Below are 22812 nucleotides of genomic sequence, written 5' to 3'. Positions count from 1 at the left end.
ATTGCATGGTTCACCGCATCTTCATTATGTGATAATTTTACTTGCCATATGCCATATACATCCAGTCCGACAGGCGGCGCGCCACCACAGGGAGTCACCAACCAGGAGAAGCGGAGGGCGGAAGTGTTTCTGTGTTGTGATCTACGAACCGCATGTGAGGAGAGTCAGCGGTCTCTGGGAAGCATAGCAGCAAACTTCTCTCTTCTGCTGTCAGTTATTTGTATACAAGGTTGGTTAGCACTGATAAAATGGTAAATGTATCCTGTTTAAAGGCTAGCTAGCTTTTATCTTTTCGGACCTGATGTGTTTAAGTTAATGTTTATGTTTAACTCACCGAGCTTGATGCAGGAGAAGTGGCAGATTTTAAAGTTTTAGTCTTTTAACAGCTATAGTTGACAAAAAGGCTCACATTATTATGCTACGTTCACACCGGGGGCAGCAAAAGCAGCAAAATCGCGTCTGCTGCTTCATTTTTGCTGCTTGTACCAGTGAATTCTGACGCGCGTCTGATGCAGCTTTGCTGCTCTCGCTGCGCGGTCCAAAAGTGGGTCTGACGCGCGTTGGGCGGAGCTTCACTATCCTTTCTCTGCCTTGTAGCTATATTTGCTGTGATCAGTGGGAATAAAGTAGTTTTAATATGTTTTTAAGTGAGAAAATACACCTGAAAACTTCATCAGTGGAGTCAGTTCATCCAGATTACAATCCTGCCTCCCAATATTATTTCTGTCGGAGCCGCTCAGACCCCCACATACCGGCGGTGCTCCGACAGAAGGAAGCCGTTCATCAGCAGCCTCTGGCTGGGTCGCCTCTTCACGGTTTACCGCGGCGGCTGGTAGGTGTTTTTCATCTAAATAATCCGATCTGCAGGCATCAGGATAATAAAAGCGAACATATTCTGCCGGCAGATGTATATATTTTAAGTTAATTATGCGTTAATAAACTGTTTAAGAGGAGTAATCAGAGCGGTCTGTGTCATCAGCGCTGTGTCTCTCTCCCTGCCAGCTCCCAGATCAGCTTCTCTGATTGGTTGACGCGGCGCGTCGAGCAGCAAAAATTCAATTTTTCCATCTCGAGCAGCAACGCGTTTGCGGCGCGTCACGCGCGTCAGATGCCAAAACGCGCCCGACGCGCTGCTTCAGCTGCTCAGACGCGCTGCGCCTGGTGCTCAAAACGCGCCGCGGGACTTTTTGCTTCGCCTTGACGCGCGTCAACCATTGACTTTGCATGTAAACTCGCTGCTTCTGTCGCGCCAGCTGCGTCCGGTGTGAACGCAGCATTAGTGTCCTCTGTGTAACCTTCTATTCTAGGTAACTTTTCTGGAGTGTAAAGTCACATAATGTTGATGGTAGTTGAAGTATTCATCATACATCCTGCCTCTTTTTACTGTACACAAACCAAGTGCCATAAGAAATAGTTTCCATTGCATCGCCTTTCATTAGTTGCTATATTTTTTCAGCGTCTTTAAAAAAATAAAGAAAACCTTATTCCCTACAGTCAGTGCTGTAAGTCTTGAGAAACAGTATATACCTTCAGGATAAGGTTTGTGGTGGATTATCAAGGGTGTTTTCATTTAATCTGCTTTATTCTTAAAATAAATCAGTTTTACACTGCTTCAGAAACAATCCACTGTGACACAGTGTGATAGTCAGAGGTCTGAATGCATGGTAGTTTCTATAATTAGAAAGCATCTTTTACTGACCAGGCAGTCCCCTGAAATAAGCAAATTGAATGTACACATTTCTACAAGATGTTCCCTTCTAGAGTGTTTTCCTTTGCAAAATGGCTGAATCTTGATCAGATTTTACATCAATTTGTAAGATCTTGCAACAGATTTATAAGCTAATTTTGGTCTGGACTTTGCACCATGAATATACTTTGATCCAAACCCAGTTCTCATAGCTTTTATATTTGGGGTCTTTGTTCTCCTGGACGGTGAATTTCCTTTCCAGTCTTAATTCATTTGCTGCATTAAACAGGTTTTGTTCTTGAATGTTCCGATTTATATCTTCTAATAACCTTGACATTAACTTTTTTTACCACGTCTTGATTTTGCCACTGCCATGTGTAACAACGAGGGTAGAGGTTTTAGGGAGGTTGGTGCGTTTAACACCACACATAGCAATTATCTATAGGACAAAAGGGTGGATCATCTTATATGACTAGAGCATCTTTTTTCGTATTTGTTTCCAAGCAGTTTTTTGCATTTAAATTATTACACTGATGGATGCTGTAATGATCTTTGGGATTTGATATTTTGAAAACATTGAAACAACAAATATTTACCACCATGCAGATGACGGCCCAGGAGATCCGACTGTGTGGCCTCCTACTGAGGGAGCATTTCGGGGAGGTGGTGGAGAAGGTGGGAACTCACCTGCTCCGAAGTGGAGCACAAAACTTAAGGACCATCGTTCATGAAACCAACCTCTCTGTGGATATGGTACAGCCATCTATCATTTTTCTGCTTAAGATAATGGATCAGTTTTCACATTTTGCAGCCAATTAATTTTACTGCTGTATTTCAGATACTTTTTTATTTTAAGGATTTATTTATCTATTCTTTTCCCTTATGATAACAGATAAATGTTGACCAATATATAAACAAAAAAGTGCATTTTTGCAGTGTAGCCTATTAATGTGTAAAAAAAGATCAAGGACAATGGGTGTATTTTAACATTTCTTTTTGTCTTCCTTAATAAAGGTGAAGAAATGTCTGTGCGTGCTTGTGCAGCACGGGGCTTGTTTAATCACCGCTGGCCGTAAAGGACCCGGCAGCCCCACAGAGTATCGGGCCTGCTGTGATCGAGTCCTGAGAATTCTGCGCTACCCGCGTTACATCTACACAGCCAAAACGCTGTACGGCGACACAGGCGAGCTGATCATAGAGGAGCTGCTGCAGCGAGGCCACATGACTATGAGCAACACAGTGAAGACGGTTGCAGATCGAATCACACAGAACATGGAGGGTCAGTTTTATTGTACATAGAGGGATGTTTAGCTGCTGTTCTTGTTTTTGGATATATTAAAGTTTTTTATTTATTTAATACATTAATGTAATCTTTCGTCTCCTTTGCTATTATAGAAGGCCAAAGCTTGGATTATAGTGAAGTGTCTTCCACCTTTTCCAAACTAGTGGAAACACATTTCCTCCAGCGCTGCCCTCCTATGGGGGGAGCAGGAATTACAGGCAGCACTGCTCAAGCTGAGGATCCTGCCACCCCTGCAGCTCCTGCAGCCGCTGTCAGCACCGCACTGCCAAATCCAGAGAGCTTTCCCAACTGCTACATTGTACCCCAGGTTACGCTCATTGGACGGGGCAAACGACAGCTCGTCCCTGAGGAAGGAGAGGATCAAAGGAATGCAAAAAGGGCCAAGATGGACTCAACGGTCAGCGATTGTTTGGTTTTATTGGAAATCTCTAACTTTACTTATGTTCAGGTCCTTTATAATGTGATTGACTTTTTATTTTTTCATCACCATTGCTCAGACACATGGTGATGAAGGGATTTACTGGCAGGTGAACTTTGAGCGGTTCCATCAACACTTTAGAGACCAGGCGATCATCAGTGCTGTGGCCAATAAGCTGGATCAGGTAAAAGATTAAAAAATCGGTCAAATGTTTTAATTTCTCTGAATGCAAATCAGGGAAATCCATCATGTTGGAATCATCTTGACCTGATATCCTGCTGTGTGCGGTGGGCCCCCTAGAAGGCCAACTGAGGAAGCATTATTCCACAACAACATCCTAGAATATTCTCTCTTCATTATAAGCGGATCGCAGACTCTGTCTGAGTCCTGCAAGAGTCTGTTTTTCAAACTATCAAGCCGCTCATGTAAAACACAGAGATCAGAACTGAAAATCAACTTGTTTATCCACAATTATTCCCATTTAGAACCCTGCCTGGACCAATAAGTAATAGAGTGCAACCTGACCTGTGATCACAATGTATACACACAGATGCACATTTTCAATGAGCGCTTTTAGTCATGGAGTGAAGTTTTTTTTGGGTCTCCCACTTAATATTTAGTTTCATAACCCTGAGGATCGTTTAAGAATTTTAAAGTGACTGTTTTCAACCTTGTGAGAAGCTTAGTTAATGCCGCTTAACAATCCTACCACATTCAAAAAGGGTGAGTTTTTTGTTTTTGCCATCTAGAGATGTTCAGTGTGATTACCTGACAGAAAAAAAAAAAGAATCCAAACATCTGCACAGATTTTGGCTTTTAATTACTGTCGTCTTAGTTTTGATGAACAGCCTATTTGAGTCAATTTGTTTTTTGTTTTTTTACAAATTGCCTGATCACAACTGTTGTTCTCTTGTTTCGCCTTCTTGTACAAAATGCAAATTCATACAATTTTTTTCACTGTCTTAAGATTTTGATCAGTACTATATATATAAACGTTGAATTGTTTTGGCAAAATTACTGCTCCAAGTTAGTTGTTCTTTCAGCAAATGTTATAGTTTATAGTCTGTATGCTCAACTTGTGCACTCTACTACTAAACTAGTATTCTTACTTCAGGTTTATTTATTAGTATCTTGAAATATATATTTTTTAAAAGAGTAACAACACCTTGCTCATAAAAGTTAACTTTTTATTTGATTTGCAGTGAATAAGTTAACATTAAATAGGGTGACCAGATCTAAAAAAAAAAAAAAAAAAAAAGACTAATGTGGCACAGTTACACTGCAAAAACGACCTAGAAATAAGTAAGAATGTCTTTAAATTAAATTTATTTACCCTTAATTTGAGTAGGTAAATAAGATGATTTGCCAATGTGCTGAATATTTTTACTCTTAAATAAGATAATTAGATATTATGATATTGTTTTTTTTTTTCTTATTTTAAATGTGAATTGTCTTGTTCCATTGGCAAAGTGTCTGACTTATCTCGTCAATTCAAGAACAAATGCAATTATTTTATAAAAAAAAGTTGTTATCCAGATTTCTATTTTTTGCAGTGTAGGATGCTTACGAGGGACAATATGGGACAGACAAGGTTTTTTCAGCTTTGTGTTTCTTTTGTGAATTACTTTTATAGTGTTGTTTACATATCGCTCCCCTTGGATCGAATTGAAAAACAACTTTTGCAAACTTCACCAAAAGCTCCCTGAGAATCACCTTTCACTATCTCACGCAGTTATAAACCATTCCACAGTCTTTGTTATGGCTGCATTTTATTTTCTTTTTCCATTGTTTCCATCATATCTTTACCTGTTAAGCTTAAAGAGATGACGGATAAATAGGACTAGTAAAATAGTCCTTATTTAGGGCTATTTTACCATTTTATTTTAAATATATATCAGATGACCTAGGCAAAAGCCAGATACTGCTTTGGTTTGTGGGAAAGGGGGGCAGAAGTGAAAAATGCAGGACTAATTGGGACATCTGGTCATCCTCACATTAAATAATTCTTTAATATTGTTTTTTATGTATAACAAATCATATACATTCAGGCTAAAAGCAGCTGTTACTAAGTTATTTAAGGAAACAAAGTTGCCTGTAACTGTAATATTTGAACCTTTTAGACCAGCAGTGAAATAGTACGGACTATCCTGAGGATGAGTGAGGTGACGACTTCTCCCACAGCCTCCTGCACAAAGTCCCTCTCAGCCAATGAGATCTTCAGGTCCCTCCCAGCCAGCTACAACATCCAAAGACCGATTTTAGATCAGTATTTGACTCTGCTGGTGGATGACCCGGTACGTCTTCCTCCAGACACACTCCCTGCAGGATGATTTATTTATTTTTATTTATATCCACATAAAAGCTCATTTTTCATCATCATTATTTTCTAGATGGAGTTTGTTGGAAGAGCCGGAGAAAGTGGCGGAGGAATGTTTGTTGTTAGTATCCTTTGGTACTTTTCAGCCAGAATGCCATGTTTTCCAGACAGGTTAATGAATCTAAAAGATCAACTACAATCCTGAACGCATCTGTTAGATCTGCACAGAGCGCTCGCAAACCTGGCTCGAGCCACTGTTGAGTCCATTGTGCAGGAGAAGTGAGTCTGTTTGTTTTTTTAATTATTACACATGTGACTTTCACTGTAACTGAATTTGTCATGTAGTTCCTGTTTTCATCTGCTGATCAGATTTGGTTCCCGATCGGCTCGTATCTTCCGGTTGTTGCTGCGAAAGCGACACCTGGAGCAGAAGCAAGTGGAGGATTTTGCCATGATTCCAGCAAAGGAGGCTAAAGACATGCTCTACAACCTGCTGTCTCACAACCTGGTCCAGCTGCAGGTTAACTATAACATCTTTGGATTCATCAGTTATCATTAAACTTTGTACTGCCACACTGGTCTGTGAGGAACACACCTTGCAGATCTGTTTGTTTACACAGAAAACTTTTAAAAGTCTCATATTGTTTGGAAATTTGGCTTTAAACATTTTCCAGTCTAATTAGAAAAATAGAAAAAAATAGAAAGAGCTTAAAATTATTAGAGATTCCTTATCATTCAAATGTATAAAAAAATAGTGATGGGCCATTATCAGCGTCAATTGCTGCCTTAACGGCAGATTCTTATCGGGCCATAGAAAAAATATCGCCATTAATCTATTCTCACAGTTGGGTTGGGAGCTGGGGCTATACTAATGATGACTTTCATCGTGGTGGTTTAGTGCAGCTGTATATCTGGGGGTGAGAACGAATCAGTCTTCCAACCTCTGAAGGCGCACTGTGAAATTACTACATCCAACCTCACATGCTGATATGGATGCAGCTATAAACACAGCTCTATTAGCCAAGCTAACCAATCTCCTTGCTCAGTGAATAGCCAATCAGCATGGCTGATGGCCTCGAGCTCACTCTCCATGCAGCCACAGGTGACCCATCTTACAAACTACCTGCGAGGCGAACTATCACAAGGAGAATACATGACCAGCACGCCACAGAGAAAGCTGCGAAAGATGAGAAGTTGATCAATGCGATGTGTGTGTCAGATCTTTGGAGACACTATCTTGTTAAAGTGGGACACTATTTTTTGCAGCAAAAAACACAGTAAATATGAGGGGAAAAAAAATATTTATAACTTTTTCAAAATCTTAAGTCAGAAGACGAAATTACGTGTGGTTTTGCAAAGATAAAAAGTGAACCTCTTCTTTTAAATTCTGGAGGTTGCACACACATATGATGGCTGCCTTTGGCAGAATTCAAATGAGCGATTTTAATCTAGATTAATTCCAAAATTACAATGAGATTAATCTAGATTAAAAACATTTATCTATGACCGCCGTTAATAAAAAATAAATATTAGAATATCTGCAAAATGTTTATGCAAATTTATGGCCGTTATTTAATTTTTTTTGGCTATTCTGCTGTTAAATTTACTGAAAGCATCAACAGGTACAGGAACACTTATTAGAGAGAGAGACAGAAAAGCTTCAAAGAATTTTGGACAATTTTAGGTTGGAAATTTAAATTGGATCTAAAACTGAGTCAGGTTGAGATGCAAAAAGGGTTATTTTATTCAAACAAAATCAAACATTGGTATTGTTATGTATTGCTTTGATGCCACTATGGGATAAACCCACATTTTCTGTGCTCTGTTTTTTAATTTTTTGCCTTTATATTATTTTGTCCCCACCACTTTCCTGAGCTATATCTTTTTCTTTGCTCAGATCCTGGCAGAAATAAAATAAATAAAAGTCCATCCAGTTTGCCAAATACGTTCCCGGCAGGCAGGGTCTGAATCCATACTACATGAACTATCAGTCGTACAAATACTTCAGCATGATAATTTGACAAGCTTAAATACTAATAGCAGTTAGTGAGCAGTGAAATGGAGCTTTAATTCAATTTCAATTCAGTTTATTTATATAGCGCCAAATTCACAACACATGTCATCTCAAGGCACTTTACAGTTCAACCAGATCATACAGTCAAATTGATACAAAGTTTTCTATCTAAGGAAAACCAGTTGATTGCATTGACTCATTGACTCAAATACAATCCCCCACACTAAGCATGCTTGTAGCGACAGTGGAGAGGAAAAACTCCCTTTTAACAGGAAGAAACCTCCAGCAGAACCAGGCTCAGTGTGAGCGGCCATCTGCCGAGGCCCACTGGGGTTCAAGGAGACAGAAGCAGAGATACAAAAAGCAGCTGTAAAAGGCGGCCCCGTCCAGGAAACACACAGCCAGGCAGACGAGCTCCAAGGCAGCTCCCATGCCAGAGGACGAAGAGAGCACATCCACTCAGTCACGGCCAGAGAAACAGGACCACACTGGAAAACAGGCCGATCTCCAACATCTATAAACAAGGGTGTTGATGGAAGCAGCACAGCTGATGTTTCTTTCCAGGATGACGTCAAAACCAAACAGGAACAGACGAGGCAAAGCTACTCTGAGGAAAAGCAGAGAGAGCAGAAGGTTAGAGATTGAACTAACAGATTCTGCAGAATAGGAGAACAGAGAGAGAATGAAGCAGAATGATGAAATGGGGGTCCCTATGTCCTCCAAAAGTCTAAGCCTATAGCAGCATAACTATAGAGATAGCTCAGGATAACCTGAGCCACCCTAACTATAAGCTTTATCAAAAAGGAAAGTTTTAAGCCTAGCCTTAAAAGTAGACAGGGTGTCTGCCTCACGGACTAAAACTGGTAGTTGGTTCCACAGGAGAGGAGCCTGATAACTAAAAGATCTGCCTCCCATTCTACTTTTAGAAATTCTAGGAACCACTAGTAAACCTGCAGATTGAGAGCGAAGTGCTCTGTTAGGAAAATAAGGAACAATCAGATCTCTGATATAAGATGGTGCTTGGCCATTTAAGGCTTTATATGTGAGAAGGAGGATTTTAAATTCTATTCTTGATTTAACAGGAAGCCAATGAAGAGAAGCCAGGATAGGCGAGATATGATCTCTCTTTTTAATTTTCATTAGAACTCTGGCTGCAGCATTTTGGATCAGCTGAAGGCTTTTAACTACAGTTTGTGGACTTCCTGATAGTAAAGAATTACAATAGTCCAGCCTTGAAGTAACAAATGCATGGACTAGTTTTTCAGCATCACCCCTGGACAGGATATTTCTAATTTTTGCAATGTTCCTCAGATGAAAGAAGGAAATTCTAGAAACCTCTTTGATATGGGATTTAAATGACAGGTCCTGATCAAAAATAACACCAAGATTTTTTACTTTATTATCTGAAATCAGTTTAATCCCATCCAAATGAAGTGACTGGCTAATCAGTTTCTTTTTCAGAGACTCTGGTCCAAAGACTATAACTTCTGTTTTATCTGCATTCAGAAGCAGAAAGTTAAGAGTCATCCAGGTTTTTATGTCTTCAAGACATGCCTGTAATCTATGTAATGGGTTAGCTTCATCTGGATTTATAGACAGATATAGCTGGGTATCATCAGCATAACAGTGGAAATTAATCCCATGCTGTCTAATAATTCTACCAATTGGGAGCATGTATAAAGTAAAGAGAATTGGTCCTAGCACTGATCCCTGTGGTACTCCACAGGTAACCTTTGAGCGTGTTGAAGATCTATCATTAACATGAACAAACTGAATTCGATCAGATAGATAAGATTTAAACCAGTCTAGTGCTGTTCCTTTAATTCCAACAAAATATTCAAGTCTTTCTAAAAGAATATTATGGTCAACTGTATCAAATGCAGCACTAAGATCCAACAGGACGAGCACAGATACAAGTCCATTATCTGAGGCCATGAGAATATCATTAGTGACTTTCACCAGAGCTGTTTCAGTGCTATGATGAGCTCTAAAGCCAGACTGAAACTCTTCAAAAAGTTCATTATGGTGGAAGTGATCGCAAACTTGTTTGGCAACTACTTTCTCAAGAATTTTGGATAAGAAAGGAAGATTGGATATAGGTCTATAATTGACCAGGTCATCTGGGTCAAGAGACGGTTTCTTAAGCAGAGGTTTAATTACAGCAACCTTAAAAGCTTTAGGTACATACAGTGGTGGGAAAAAATGTTTGCCCCCTTCCTCATTTCCTGTTTTTTTGCACGTTTGTCACACTTAAGTGTTTCGGAACATCAAACCAATTTAAACAATAGTCAAGAACAACACAAGTAAACACAAAATGCAATTTGTAAATGAAGGTGTTTATTATTAAAGGAGAAAAAAATCCAAACCATCATGGCCCTGTGTGAAAAAGTGATTGCCCCCTAAACCTAATAACTTGTTGGGCCACCCTTAGCAGCAACAACTGCAACCAAGCGTTTGCGATAACTTGCAATGAGTCTTTTACAGCGTTCTGGAGGAATTTTGGCCCACTCATCTTTGCAGAATTGTTCTAATTCAGTTACATTAGAGGGTTTTCAAGCATGAACAGCCTTTTTAAGGTCATACCACAACAACTCAATAGGATTCAAGTCAGGACTTTGGCTAGGCCACTCCAAAGTCTTTATTTTGTTTTTCTTCAGCCATTCAGTGGTGGACTTGCTGGTGTGTTTAGGATCATTGTCCTGCTGCAGAACCCAAGTTCGTTTCAGCTTGAGTTCACAAACAGATGGTCGGACATTCTCCTTCAGGATCTTTTGGTAGACAGCAGAATTCATAGTTCCATTTATCACAGCTAGTCTTCCAGGTCCTGACGCAGCAAAACAGCCCCAGACCATCACGCTTCCACCACCATATTTTACTGTTGGTATAGTGTTCTTTTTCTGAAATGCAGTGTTCCTTTTGCGCCAGATGTAATGGGACACACACCTTCCAAAGAGTTCCACTTTTGTCTCATCAGTCCACAGAATGTTTTCCCAAAAGTCTTGGGGATCATCAAGATGTGTTTTGGAAAAATTGAGACGAGCTTTAATGTTCTTTTTGCTCAGCAGTGGTTTTCTTCTTGGAACTCTGCCATGCAGGCCATTTTTGCCCAGTCTTTTTCTGATGGTGGAAGCATGAACACTGACCTTAACTGAGGCAAGTGAGGCCTGCAGTTCTTTGGATGTTGTTGTGGGGTCTTTTGTGACCCCTTGGATGAGTCGTCGCTGCGCTCTTGGGGTAATTTTGGGCGGCCGGCCACTCCTGGGAAGGTTCACCACTGTTCCATGTCGTCGCCATTTTTGGATAATGGCTCTCACTGTGGTTCGCTGGATTCCCAAAGCTTTGGAAATGGCTTTATAACCTTTTCCAGACTGATAGATGTTAATTACTTTCTTCCTCAATTGCTCCTGAATTTCTTTGGATCTCGGCATGATGGGTAGCTTTTATGGATCTTTTGGTGGACTTTACTGTGTCAGGCAGCTCCTATTTAAGTGATTTCTTGATTAAAAATAGGTGTGGCAATAATCAGGCCTGGGTGTGGCTAGAGAAATTGAACTCAGGTGTTAAAAACCACAGTTATAGTATATTTTAACAAGGGGGCAATCACTTTTTCACACAGGGCCATGATGGTTTGGATTTTTTTTCTCCTTTAATAATAAACACCTTCATTTACAAATTGCATTTTGTGTTTACTTGTGTTTTCCTTGACTATTGTTTAAATTGGTTTGATGTTCCGAAACACTTAAGTGTGACAAACACGCAAAAAAACAGGAAATGAGGAAGGGGGCAAACACTTTTTCACACCACTGTATCCCTGTAACAGAGATAGATTAATCACATCTAAAATGGAGGAGGAGATCAAAGGGAATACCTCCTTAAATAACCTGGTTGGAACTGGATCTAACATACAAGTTGAAGGCTTAGATGAAGACAATAATTTTGCTAATTCAGAGAGTTCAACTGGATCAAAGCAGTCTAAACCCGGTTCAGATTCCATGACTACCTCAGGTACAATCGCGGATAGAGGAGTGCTTATGATCTTATTTTTAATAAGATCAATCTTATTTATAAAGAATCCCATAAAATCATTGCTGCTAAGAGCAGGTGGAATGGACGGTTCAACAGAGCTATGGCTCTGGGTGAGTTTGGCAACTGTATTAAAAAGAAATCTAGGATTATTCTTATTCTCCTCTATTAATGAGGAGAAGTATGCTGCTCTTGCTTTACAAAGGGTCCTCTTATACAGCAGTAAACCATTTTTCCAGACTAGGAAGGACTCTCGCAGGCCTGTGGAGCGATATTTTCTCTCCAGTTTCCTAGCATTTTGCTTCAAAGTACGCAGCTCTGCATTAAACCAAGGAGCAAGCTTTCTATTTTTAACGGTTTTCATTTTCAAAGGAGCTGCGTTGTCTAAGGCAATACGCAGAGAACTAGCAACCCCATCAACAAAATCATCAACCTGTGAAGGGGAATAAGCTAAGCTTTTGCACTCTGCAGCACTGCTCAGTGACACAGAGGAGAGAGAAAGTGAAGCAGATTCTTTAAAATTTTTAACTGCACTATCTGATAAAGATCTACTAAAATTGAACCTTCTTTTGGGGGAGGAGAACTCTGTTAAAGTAATCCTGAAGGTTATTAGAAAGTGGTCAGAGAGGACAGGGTTGTGAGGAAATACTGTTATTTCTTCACATTCTATGCCATATGTCAGCACAAGATCCAAAGTATGAAGATGAGAATGCGTGGGACTATTCACATTTTGAACAAAGCCAACAGTGTCTAAGATAGCATTAAAGGCTGCTCTTAAGCTATCGCCTTCAATGTCAGCATGGATGTTAAAATCTCCCACTATGATGACCCTGTCAGTATTTAATACCAAATCAGAAAGGAACTCTGAAAACTCATCTAAAAATTCAGAGTAAGGACCTGGTGGACGATACAAAGTTACAAAAAGAAAAGGTTTTCTTGCCTTGAAATTTGGATCAGGGAAATTAAGGGTTAAATGTTCAAAAGAGTTGTAGGTATTAATTGTTTTGGGAGTAATCAGTAAGTCAGACTGGAAGATTGTTGCTACTCCTCCTCCTCGCCCAGAACTTCTGGGGATGTGAAAATTTAAATAGCTTGAAGGAGTTGCCTCATTTATGCTCACATAATCCTCTTGCTGCAGCCAGGTTTCTGTAAGGCAAAACAAGTCAATGTGATTATCACAAATCAAGTCATTAACTAGTAGACTTTTAGAGGAAAGCGATCTTATGTTAAACAGACCGCATTTAATTGTTTTAACTTTTTCCCCAATTGGAGTTATTTTGATTTTAATTAGATTATCATGATTTACTCCTTTGGGAATCTTTGCTAATTTATTAGATTTTGGTCGTGGGCAAGACACTGTCTGGATGGAGTAAAGAGTGGGTAACAGTAGAGAAGCTGCAGAGATGTGTGTTAAACTACAACTCTGCTTCCTGGTCTGCACCCTGGGTGGTCAGGGTTTTGGAGGACTAATAAATGTGGCCAGATTCCTAGAAAGAAGAGCTGCACCATCCAAAGTGGGATGGATGCCGTCTCTCCGAATCAGACCAGGCTTTCCCCAAAAGGATTGCCAATTATTAATGTAGCCCACGTTGTTTTCAGGACACCACCTAGACAACCAGCGGTTGAATGACGACATGCGGCTAAACATGTCATCACTGGTCAGATCAGGGAGGGGACCAGAGAAAATTACGGAGTCCGACATTTTTTTGGCAAACTTACACACCGAAGCAACACTAATTTTAGTGACCTCCGATCGGCGTAACCGGGTGTCATTACCACCAGCGTGAATAACAATCTTACTGTATTTAACCTTATCCTTAGCCAGTAGTTTCAGGTAGGATTTGATGTCGCCCGTTCTGGCCCCCGGCAAACATTTGACTATGGTCCCTGGTGTCTCTAATGCCACGTTTCTGACTATGGAGCTGCCAATCACCAGAGTGGGCTTCTCAGTGGGTGTGTCACTGAGTGGGGAAAACCGGTTAGAAACGTGAACGGGTTGGTGGTGACTAGTGGGCAGAGATCCACGACTACGCTTTCTGCGTACAGTTACCCAATCGCCTGGCTGCTCAGGCACTTTTGGAGGACAGCTACGTGGGGGGCCTACTTTAACTCCTGGATGTTCAACAGCCTGAAGCCTGGATTCTAACTCTGACACCCTCGCCTCCAAAGCTACAAAAATACTACACTTATTACACATCCCATTATCACTAAAGGAGGCAGAGGAATAACTGAACATCTGACACAGAGAGCAGGAGAGAGGAGAGGAAGAAGGAAGAGTTGGAAAAGAGTCAAGGGAGGGAGAGAGAGAAGCCATAGCAATGCTAAGCTAGCGCTAGCCTAGGCTAGCTACTCCTTGCTATCAGAAATAAAACCGTGTGAAACTGACAAGTGCTCAGTAGAAAAGTGCAGCAGAAGGTGCTATGTTTTAAAGTAGTCAGTTAGAGTTACTTAGATACAGAGATATCACAGAGAAAATAACTTAACTTCAGATGGAGATCCTCTGAACAGCTGCACACTCAGTTAATCCAAACAGGAAGTGAACAGGTCCTACCTTTGATGCATGAATTCAGTTTCAACAAGAACTATTACTCAAATTTCAGTTCAAAAAGGCTGAATTTAATTATTCTAGGGCTGCAACTTACAATCATTTTGTAATTTATTAATCTGTGGACTATTTTTCCAATGAATTGATTAATATTCAGGCAGCCAGGTTCCATAGAGAATTTTTTAAATGAAATTAAACCATGTGAAACTAAAACTTTTCCAATTTAGGAGTTCTGGATAGATCATATTGACAGACGGAAAAGTTTTTCTTCTTAAATGCAAAATATAGAGTTTATTATTTTTTACAATTTTGGTATAATTTCTGCTCAAGGTGGGTTGCTCTGTTAGCTAAAGACAAGAGTCTCTACACTTCAGTTAATGATTAGTGGATTACTAGTTTAGTTGATTATTTCAATAATCGATTAATCCGATTAATTGTTTCAGCCCTAGATTATTCCTACTTTAACTTATCACTTAACACAAAAATCTGATTAAATGCAATTATGTGCTGAAATCCATTAATTCAATGTTTTATAGCAAGAGAGGTTAAAAAGATGATAGTTTGTAACAAAAAATGAAATGTAACAAATCTTTTGTGTTTAAATGATATAAGGTATTATTAGCTGATATTATGATCTTGTAATGATCTTGAGTCAAATGCACTCGTTTATTCACAAATTTTTTCTCTTTAGACAAACTATATCAGGTCTGACTGAATAACTTTCTCTCACTCAGGAAATCCCCAAGACTCCAGATTTTGCTCCATCTCGCACCTTTTATCTTTACACAGTAAACCAGCTGCCTACAGCCAGAATGCTGCTGCAGAACTGCTACAAGGTAAGACTTTAACCTGGACTGTTGTAACACAGAGAGCTTCCTTTCAATGTTTTCTATGTTCCGTATTTGATCTGTCTGCAGAAATACCACATTTGTTGTCATAATAAAAAAAAGTCAATTTTAAAATTAACATTGAAAGAGAACACTCAAAATTTGACTGCCATTTATACATAAAAGATATGTAGTTTTCTGTTTTTACTGCTTTTGCCTTTAATTCCATCCTGCCATGTTTTTTCTGCAGACCGTGGCGAACCTCATAGAGCGACGCCTGTTTGAGACCAAAGAAAACAAGTAGGTTATTTTTGTTTTTTATTTTGTTTTTATAGATTAAGCCATAGATATCCATAATACAGGTGGCTTCTTGTCATAGGTAAGCTTTGTGGTGGACTCCGTGGTACCTTAAGTAAGAGAGTTACCTTGAACACAACACTCTTGTCTCGTTCTTGACAGATTTACTGACTGGTTTCTTACAAACCTCTTTGGTGTGGCTATAATTCTGAAGGCTTGAACATTTTTGAAATTATAGATTATCTTTTTGAAAAACAACCGAAACTTGCATTATAGTTGTGTTGGTTTTATCGAGACTAATAATGATTTGATGAGAACAAATCTTTTGTCTAAATCAAAATCTTGCAAAAATAGTTTGGGACAGGGATCCCTGAAGAACACGGTGTCACACAATGTCAGGGATAAAAGAAGAGAAAATGTTATAAATGTGTGTAGATATATATTTTAATTAGGCTACCAAACATTTGTTTGCATCTAAAATGACGGTTTGTTTTTACATTATATATGTGTGCTTTGTGTATAACTTTTTTGTATCTGAATGAATTAAATATTCTTATTGAATACTTTGTTCTGTACAAAGTTGAACATGTTGACAAATAACACAAAAATCTGCAATTGGAATCAAATTAATTAACCAATGGAGGACTGGATCTGGAGTCACACACAAAATTAAAGTTGAAAAACACCACAGGCGGATCCAACTTTGATGTAACACCCTTAAAACAGTTAAAAATGAGGTTCAAAATTGTGTGTGACCTCCACATGCCTGTATGACCTCACTACAATGCCCGGGCATGTTCCTGATGAGGTGGCTGATGGTCTCCTGGGGGAACTTCCCTTAAGATCTGGACTAAAGCATCTGCCACCTCCTGGACAATCTGCACAATGTGACGTTGGTGGATGGATCGAGACATGATGTCCCAGATTTGCTCATTCGGATTCAGTCCATAGCTTTAATCCCTTCATCTTGGAGGGACTGCTTACACACTCCAGCCACATGAGGTCTAGGAACTCAGGGCCAATCGCACCAGCATATGGTCTCACAAGGGGTCTGAGGATCTCATTACGGTACCTAATGACGGTCATGCTATCTCTGGCGAGCTCATGACGGGCTGTACAGACTTCCAAAGAAATGCCACCCCACACTGCTAAACCGGTCATGTTGAAGGATGCTACAGGAAGTAGCTCAATCTTCACAGTGTCTCCAGACTCTGTCACGTCTGTCACATGTGGTCAGTGTTTACCTGCTTTCATCTGTGAAGATCACTGGGCGCCAGCAGCAAATTTGCCAATCCTGGTGTTCTCTAGCAAATGCCAAGTGCCTTTTATGGTGTTGGGCTGTGAAAAAAACCTCCATCTGTGGACGTCAGGCCCTCATACCATCCTTGGAGAGTTGGTTTCTGACCGTTTGTGCTGAAACATGCACATTTGTAGACTGCTGGAGGTCATTTTGCAGGGCTCTGGCAGTGCTGCTCCTGTTCCCCCTTGCACAAAGGCAGAAGTAGTGGCCCTGATGCTGGGTTGTTGCCTTCCTACATCCTCCTCCATGTCTCCTGGTGTACTGGGCCGTCTCTTGGTAGCGCTTTCAGTCTCTGAACAATACACATACACAGCCCGCATTGATGTGCCATCCTGGATGAGCTGCACTACCTGAGCCACTTGTGTGGGTTAAAGAGTCTGTCCCTTGCTACCAGGAGTAGGAAAGAACCACCAACATTCAAAAGTGACCAAAACATCATGCAGAAAGCATAGGTACTGAGAAGTGGTCTGTGGTCCCCACCTGCAGAATCACTCCTCTGTTGAGTGTGTCTTTCTAATTGCCAATAAATTCCACCTGCTGTCTATTCGATCTGCACAACAGGAAATGTGAAATTGATCATCAATCAGTCTTTCTTCCTAACTGGACAGTTTTTTACAGAAGTTTAATTTAATTGAAGTTGTATTGTGTTTTTTTATGTTTTCCTGTATTTTTTTGAGCAGTCTATATACTTAAGTTATATAAGCAGTATATCCATGTAGATTTTTTTAACGCACGTGCAGGAATGTGTATTTATATATTAAGAATTATAACAAACAAAACTTTTTGGAAAAAAACTTGAAAATTGAAGTTATAAACCAAATACATTCACCGTTAAAACACGTTACAAATGAGCAGGCTGCCTGTGACAAGATGGCAGCTGGGGACCTTTATTATAGATATCTATGGTTATAGCTCTTGTCTCCTTGTGGCTGACTGCTTTGATGTCGGGTTTCCAGGCGCCTGTTGGAGAAATCTCAACGAATCGAAGCCATTCTGGCATCTCTGCAGGCCAGTGGGGCAGAGCCGGAACAGCTGAGCGAAGTCGAAGAGATGATCTCTGCTCCAGAGAAACAACAGCTGGACGTCTTAAGGCTTCACGTAAACAAGTAAGAAGACAAAACTTAAAGCTCAGGTTTTCAACTTTCCACAAAACCTCTAATGTTTCTGCGTCTCTGTTTTTCCAGGTTAGATTCAGCAGAGAATCAAGTAGATGAAACCATCTTTATCTTGGAGTCCTACATCAGTTCTACAGCTAAAAGTTAAGATTTGAGTGTTACAGTTTATACAAAATGTTTCTTATTTTAGGATTTGTTTCTTTAGTGTTTGTTGAATTGAAATGAAGATTGTTTTCATTGTTTTTATTGCATCAATCAGCACTGAATAAATGGGTCATACTGCCTCTTTTCAGCTGTGTTTTATTCTGTACAAAAAAAATCATCTGTTCAGACGGTTTAAAGTATGAAATCATGGACAACTTCTGCAAATTAAATAAAATAACTGTAGTTTGATATATTTTGCTTAAAATAAAAAAAGGGTCATTCACACAATTGCCCCTGTGACCCTGGAAATCTCAGGCAGTGCATTTCCGTTGGACCCTTGTGAATCTGTCTTTTGGTCCTGGAGATCCCCGTTTCAGCATTCGAAATCAAACATCATCATGTTGCCTGTTTGTAGGCTGGTTCTGCTATTCTGGTCATCTTCTTTTTATCAAAACTCTCAGTCTTCATGGTTTTCATCTTCTCTGTGTTTATGTGTGAAGAATCCCAGCTTCAATGAGAAGAAGACAGCTAAGGTTAATATGGTCTGTAACAAATGTGCTTAATTTTTTTAGAGATGTATTCTGTTACCTTCCACAGTATAAATATAATGAGCGCTAGCAGCAGCAAACCACCTATGACGCTGCCGATCAGAATCCAGAGTGAAATGGGAATCGCTCGGCCCTTCAGCACCTCCAACACAGTCTGGAAAGATAAAATGTGGAGGAAACGATAAGAGGAGATAACAGTGCATCGCACAAGTATCCATAACCCCATTACAAGCTTGACAGTTTTTCTCCTTACAACAACATTTTAAAATTGGTGTGTTTTGTAGAACACATGCTAAGGATGTGGTACATTACTGAAGATGGAAAATGATTTTAAAAGTCATAAAATATAGTGTTATTTGCTTCTTTGTCTCATTGGTGTGTTTCAGATTATCGAACAAATGTTTAAATCAGAAAAAAAAAAAACGGTTTTGTGGCACTTGTTGGTAACAACTTACATCAAGTCTTTGCAAAATTAGTTTTATTCAGTTATATTACAGGGTTTAAAGCAATTGCTTGCTTAATGCAACATCGCTATATCGGATTTAATCTGAACTTTGACTAGGCCACTACAAAAAAAGTCATTTTCATTTTTTTTTTTAAGTCTTTAGAGATGGATTGAGATCGCAAACTGATGGCTGGACATTGTCCTTCCTCAAAAGACCAGATTCATGGATGAAGAAGCCAAACGGCTTGAAACAAAAGTGGATAAACACATTGATTTGGACTTTTATTGTAATCACAACTGACTGCCTGAACACAGTCTATGATAGGATACCATCTTTCAAGTGTAATACCATCTTAAACTGCAATGGACACACCTGGTGTACATTTTAGTGGCGGAGATCTGGTGCTCACAGAGTGTGGTAGGGACAGTGTACAGATGTACAGAAATAAAAGCATCAGAAATATATGGGTACCTTGAAATCCCTACTTCTAAAATTTTCAGCTCAAGTGTAACAATTGTATATTAACCTGAGGACTCTTTATTGTGTATGGGAAGATTAGTGCAGCTCTGAACAGGTGTAAAATAAACCTAAGATGCTGCAAATGGGTGAATCTAAAATGAGAAGAGCAACAACAGAATAGTTTAGAATAAAGTGTATTCATGTTAAAATGACCCATATAAGCCCAAACCTATATGTAAGTGATGATCAATGGAATTAGTTAAAGTTATATTCAGAGATGTTTTCTATCCAGTTTAATGAAGTCAATTTCTGGTTTCCGCATTAAGCTGACAGGGTCACCTAATTGTTTTATTTTACTTTTATTAGATAAAAGGACAACAGATTACAGTAAAGTTTGTTTGACAGGATGATAAGCTGAAAGGTTTAAGTGGTCTGAATACTTAAAAATAAAGTCAAATATGTCCTTTCTGTGTTGCTGTAAAACTGTGCAGCCTTACCTCCCCCTGGACTGTTCCTATCCCCAGAGTGATGAGGTTAGGATCCTGAGCTGAGAGTCTGTAGGCACCAATTATCTTCACAGACTTATATTTGACCTGCAGATATGCATGAAGGATGAGCAGTCTTTACATTATTCAAGGAGTTTAATCTTATATGTGATGGTTGGTTAACTCACTTTTCTGAAAAAGTCATCATGAACTCTGCGGCTGATCCGTATAATAGCCTGCTGGCCGAGCTGTTTCACCTCACAGACAACTTCTGTGCACCATGAGCTACTGCAGTTCTGCACATAGAAAAACAACTACTATTAGCATCTGATTAGAGCTTCTCAATGTTGATTTCTAAAACAAAGGATCTCACCAGTATTTCATCACGCATCATGTCCTCGGGGTGAAGGGGACGGACGTCTCTCTGTCTGGATTTTAGCTGGGTCACATCACTCAGCATGCTGCACTTTATTCCTGTGGCCTGAAAGGCAACTTAAAAAATTAACATCTTTCAAAATTCATAAATATAAAAAGAAATCGCTATCCCCACTCACGTTGTATGTGAAGACTTCCGTTACGGTCATGAAGACCACATCTTCTGCAGCCACAGAGGGCAGAAGCACACGCAGCTCCAGATTACTTAGAGAGTAACAACCAATATTAAGCAGCTGCGAAAACAAAATAAGATGTTTTAGTTCAACTTGTTCACTTGTGATAAATCATTTTTGCCCAGCATTTTACACTGTCACTATCGCAAGTAAAGAGCAATGAAATGAACTCTGCATTTAACCCATCCCCTTGGGGAGCAGTGGGCTTCCATTGTGCGGCGCACGGGAAGCAGTGTGGGGTTGTTTTTAGAGTCTGACAATTTTTTAGTGAACTGTCTATTTAATTGCTCAACTCAAATGTTTGCTGTTTCTAATAATAAATCAAATAAGCGAAGTGATAAAAATCAAGAAATCTTTAGAATGTCATTTTGCAGCCGAAATATTTATTATCCCCTTATGCAGGGGACAAAACACCTCGCCTGGTCAGCCAGGCCAACAATGACCCTAACAACTCCAATTACTAAGGGGTGCACCTTTTTTTTTGGTTCTATTTGCATATTTTCTAAGCCATAACAAGACTTTCGTTTGGGTCACTCTATAAACCTGGAACTGAGACTGAGAACTGGAATTGAGAAATATTTTAACATAAAGGGGAGCATCATTGTAAAGGGTAAAGAAAGTATAGTTTTTGTGTGTGTGAAAATATGAAAAATCAAGCTTCTCACTGATTAGGCCATTTTGCACCATGTGCAGTTACTTTTAAAGAGCATACATAAAAGCCAAACTATTCAAATATGAGCTCAGACCAGAGTTCTCACTTTCACATGTTTTCTTTTTCTGGCACGGTTTGTGGTGTATTTAACATGAAATCCCAACAATACATTGAAGTGTATGGCAAGACATGACAGAACCATTCAAGTTGAATTCTGCAAGAAGCTGATCTAATGTTACAAAGCAGGTTCTGGTTCACTTATAAAGCATGAGTAAGAACATAACAGTATTTCTGAAATGTAAGTAGTTTGTCTATCCATTTAGATTTAGAAATAACCAATTGTTCTACCATTCCGGTTTTTGTACTACGATGGGAAGCTTGAGAGAACTCAGACATGCATTGGAAGAATATGCAAACTTCAGCCCTGATCAAACCCAGGACCATCTTGCTGCAAGGCAATACTGTTGCCTGTGGTTATAGAGTAATGGTTATAGAGTAAGCAGTGTCTGACATAAACTTGCATACGATGCTGAAATGATCTGTGCCAAAACATAAAATTTGAGTTCAATTTACCCTGATGTGTGTGTAGAACTCTGGGCCCATGGCCTCTGAAGCCGCCCGTGTGGGGTGGACCTCATAGCGGTTCAGGTTAGACTCACTGCACAAAACAACATAAAGTTAAACAGCTGGGTATTAATACTGATGACATACATTATACATTCATTTTATTCTGTGCACACACCTGCTTACAAAAACATCTGGCTCATACTGAACATAATTCACCAGCTGAACGCTGTTGTCCCCCAGAGTTTCTTCTCTCTCACTGCTTTCACTGTAAGACAAAAATTATATTAGTGCGTTTTGTTGTATTTGAAGATTATTTTTGGTATTTGAAAAGTCTGGATGTTTACCTGGTAGCATTGAGCTTCATTTGCACCCGATTATGTAAAACAGTGCAGCTGAACTCAAACTCCAACAAAAATTTTATCTAAAAACACAAAGGTAAACAGGCAGCTGAAGTGATACATCCTACATCATAGGCAAAGGGGAGGGAGAAGATCAGCTACCTTTGAATGAGAGCGAAACACTGGGTAGCTGATGTTACATGAGTGGCTGTTTGAGCCAAGAGCGGTACACTCGATCTTGAAGCTGGTATCCTCCTTTGTTAGAAGAAAAATGGAAATTATTACATTCAGGCATTGGATTAAAATGTGTTAGGGACATAAGAGCTGCTTACTTTGAAGCTGAGACTAGAGAAGTGGAGGTTGCGTGAGTAGTGCAGCTTCAGGCTGGTGTTGTAGGCATTTTCCAGCCTGTTCTCGAGCTGCACTTCCACGGCCAGACGCCTACGAGGGCTGCGAATCACATAAGGTTTCTGCCTGTGTGAGAGAATATGACTCACTCAGTTTTTACTCCCAGAGCATTATTACCTTTACTGGTTCTAGAGAATTAAAGCAAAGTATCTGTTGTTACCTTGTCCCTGAGATGTCCATGTGTGCCTGCAAGACCAGATCTGTTGTGCAAACGTCATCTTCACCACAGTCTTTGAAAAACGGGATCTGGATAGAAGTTGTAGGAGGAGGAACGTTATTGATTTTATAAAAAAATGCAGAAAACTGGTGAA

General features: G+C 39.6%; 2 protein-coding genes across 2 annotated transcripts in view; one reads left to right on the top strand and one right to left on the bottom strand.

The window, feature by feature from the left end:
• Positions 1-104: 104 nt before the first annotated feature.
• polr3c (polymerase (RNA) III (DNA directed) polypeptide C) lies at positions 105-18138 on the top strand. The gene is made up of 13 exons (XM_038284341.1): positions 105-229; positions 2294-2440; positions 2702-2966; positions 3083-3387; positions 3488-3592; positions 5529-5702; positions 5799-5850; positions 5944-6004; positions 6095-6245; positions 15042-15143; positions 15385-15434; positions 17688-17837; positions 17916-18138. Exons 2-13 carry the CDS (start codon positions 2294-2296, stop codon positions 17992-17994), a joined length of 1641 nt encoding a protein of 546 aa, XP_038140269.1. The 5' UTR covers positions 105-229; the 3' UTR covers positions 17995-18138.
• itga10 (integrin, alpha 10) overlaps positions 18075-22812 on the bottom strand; it is a 42070-nt gene continuing 37332 nt past the window's right edge. Inside the window, exons 19-30 of the mRNA XM_038284339.1 lie at positions 22662-22747; positions 22426-22567; positions 22256-22348; positions 22100-22176; positions 21931-22020; positions 21762-21846; positions 20483-20596; positions 20302-20409; positions 20117-20224; positions 19941-20036; positions 18579-18692; positions 18075-18498 (exon numbers count right to left, since the gene is read on the bottom strand). Of these exons, the coding sequence (XP_038140267.1) occupies positions 18448-18498; positions 18579-18692; positions 19941-20036; positions 20117-20224; positions 20302-20409; positions 20483-20596; positions 21762-21846; positions 21931-22020; positions 22100-22176; positions 22256-22348; positions 22426-22567; positions 22662-22747 (1164 nt within the window). The 3' untranslated portion in view covers positions 18075-18447. The remainder of the gene's footprint in view (positions 18499-18578; positions 18693-19940; positions 20037-20116; positions 20225-20301; positions 20410-20482; positions 20597-21761; positions 21847-21930; positions 22021-22099; positions 22177-22255; positions 22349-22425; positions 22568-22661; positions 22748-22812) is intronic.

Source organism: Cyprinodon tularosa, unplaced genomic scaffold (genome assembly GCF_016077235.1).
Source record: "Cyprinodon tularosa strain WSP-4 unplaced genomic scaffold, ASM1607723v1 ctg2, whole genome shotgun sequence".
NCBI lineage: Eukaryota > Metazoa > Chordata > Actinopteri > Cyprinodontiformes > Cyprinodontidae > Cyprinodon > Cyprinodon tularosa.
This window is presented reverse-complemented; position numbering and strand designations above follow the sequence as displayed.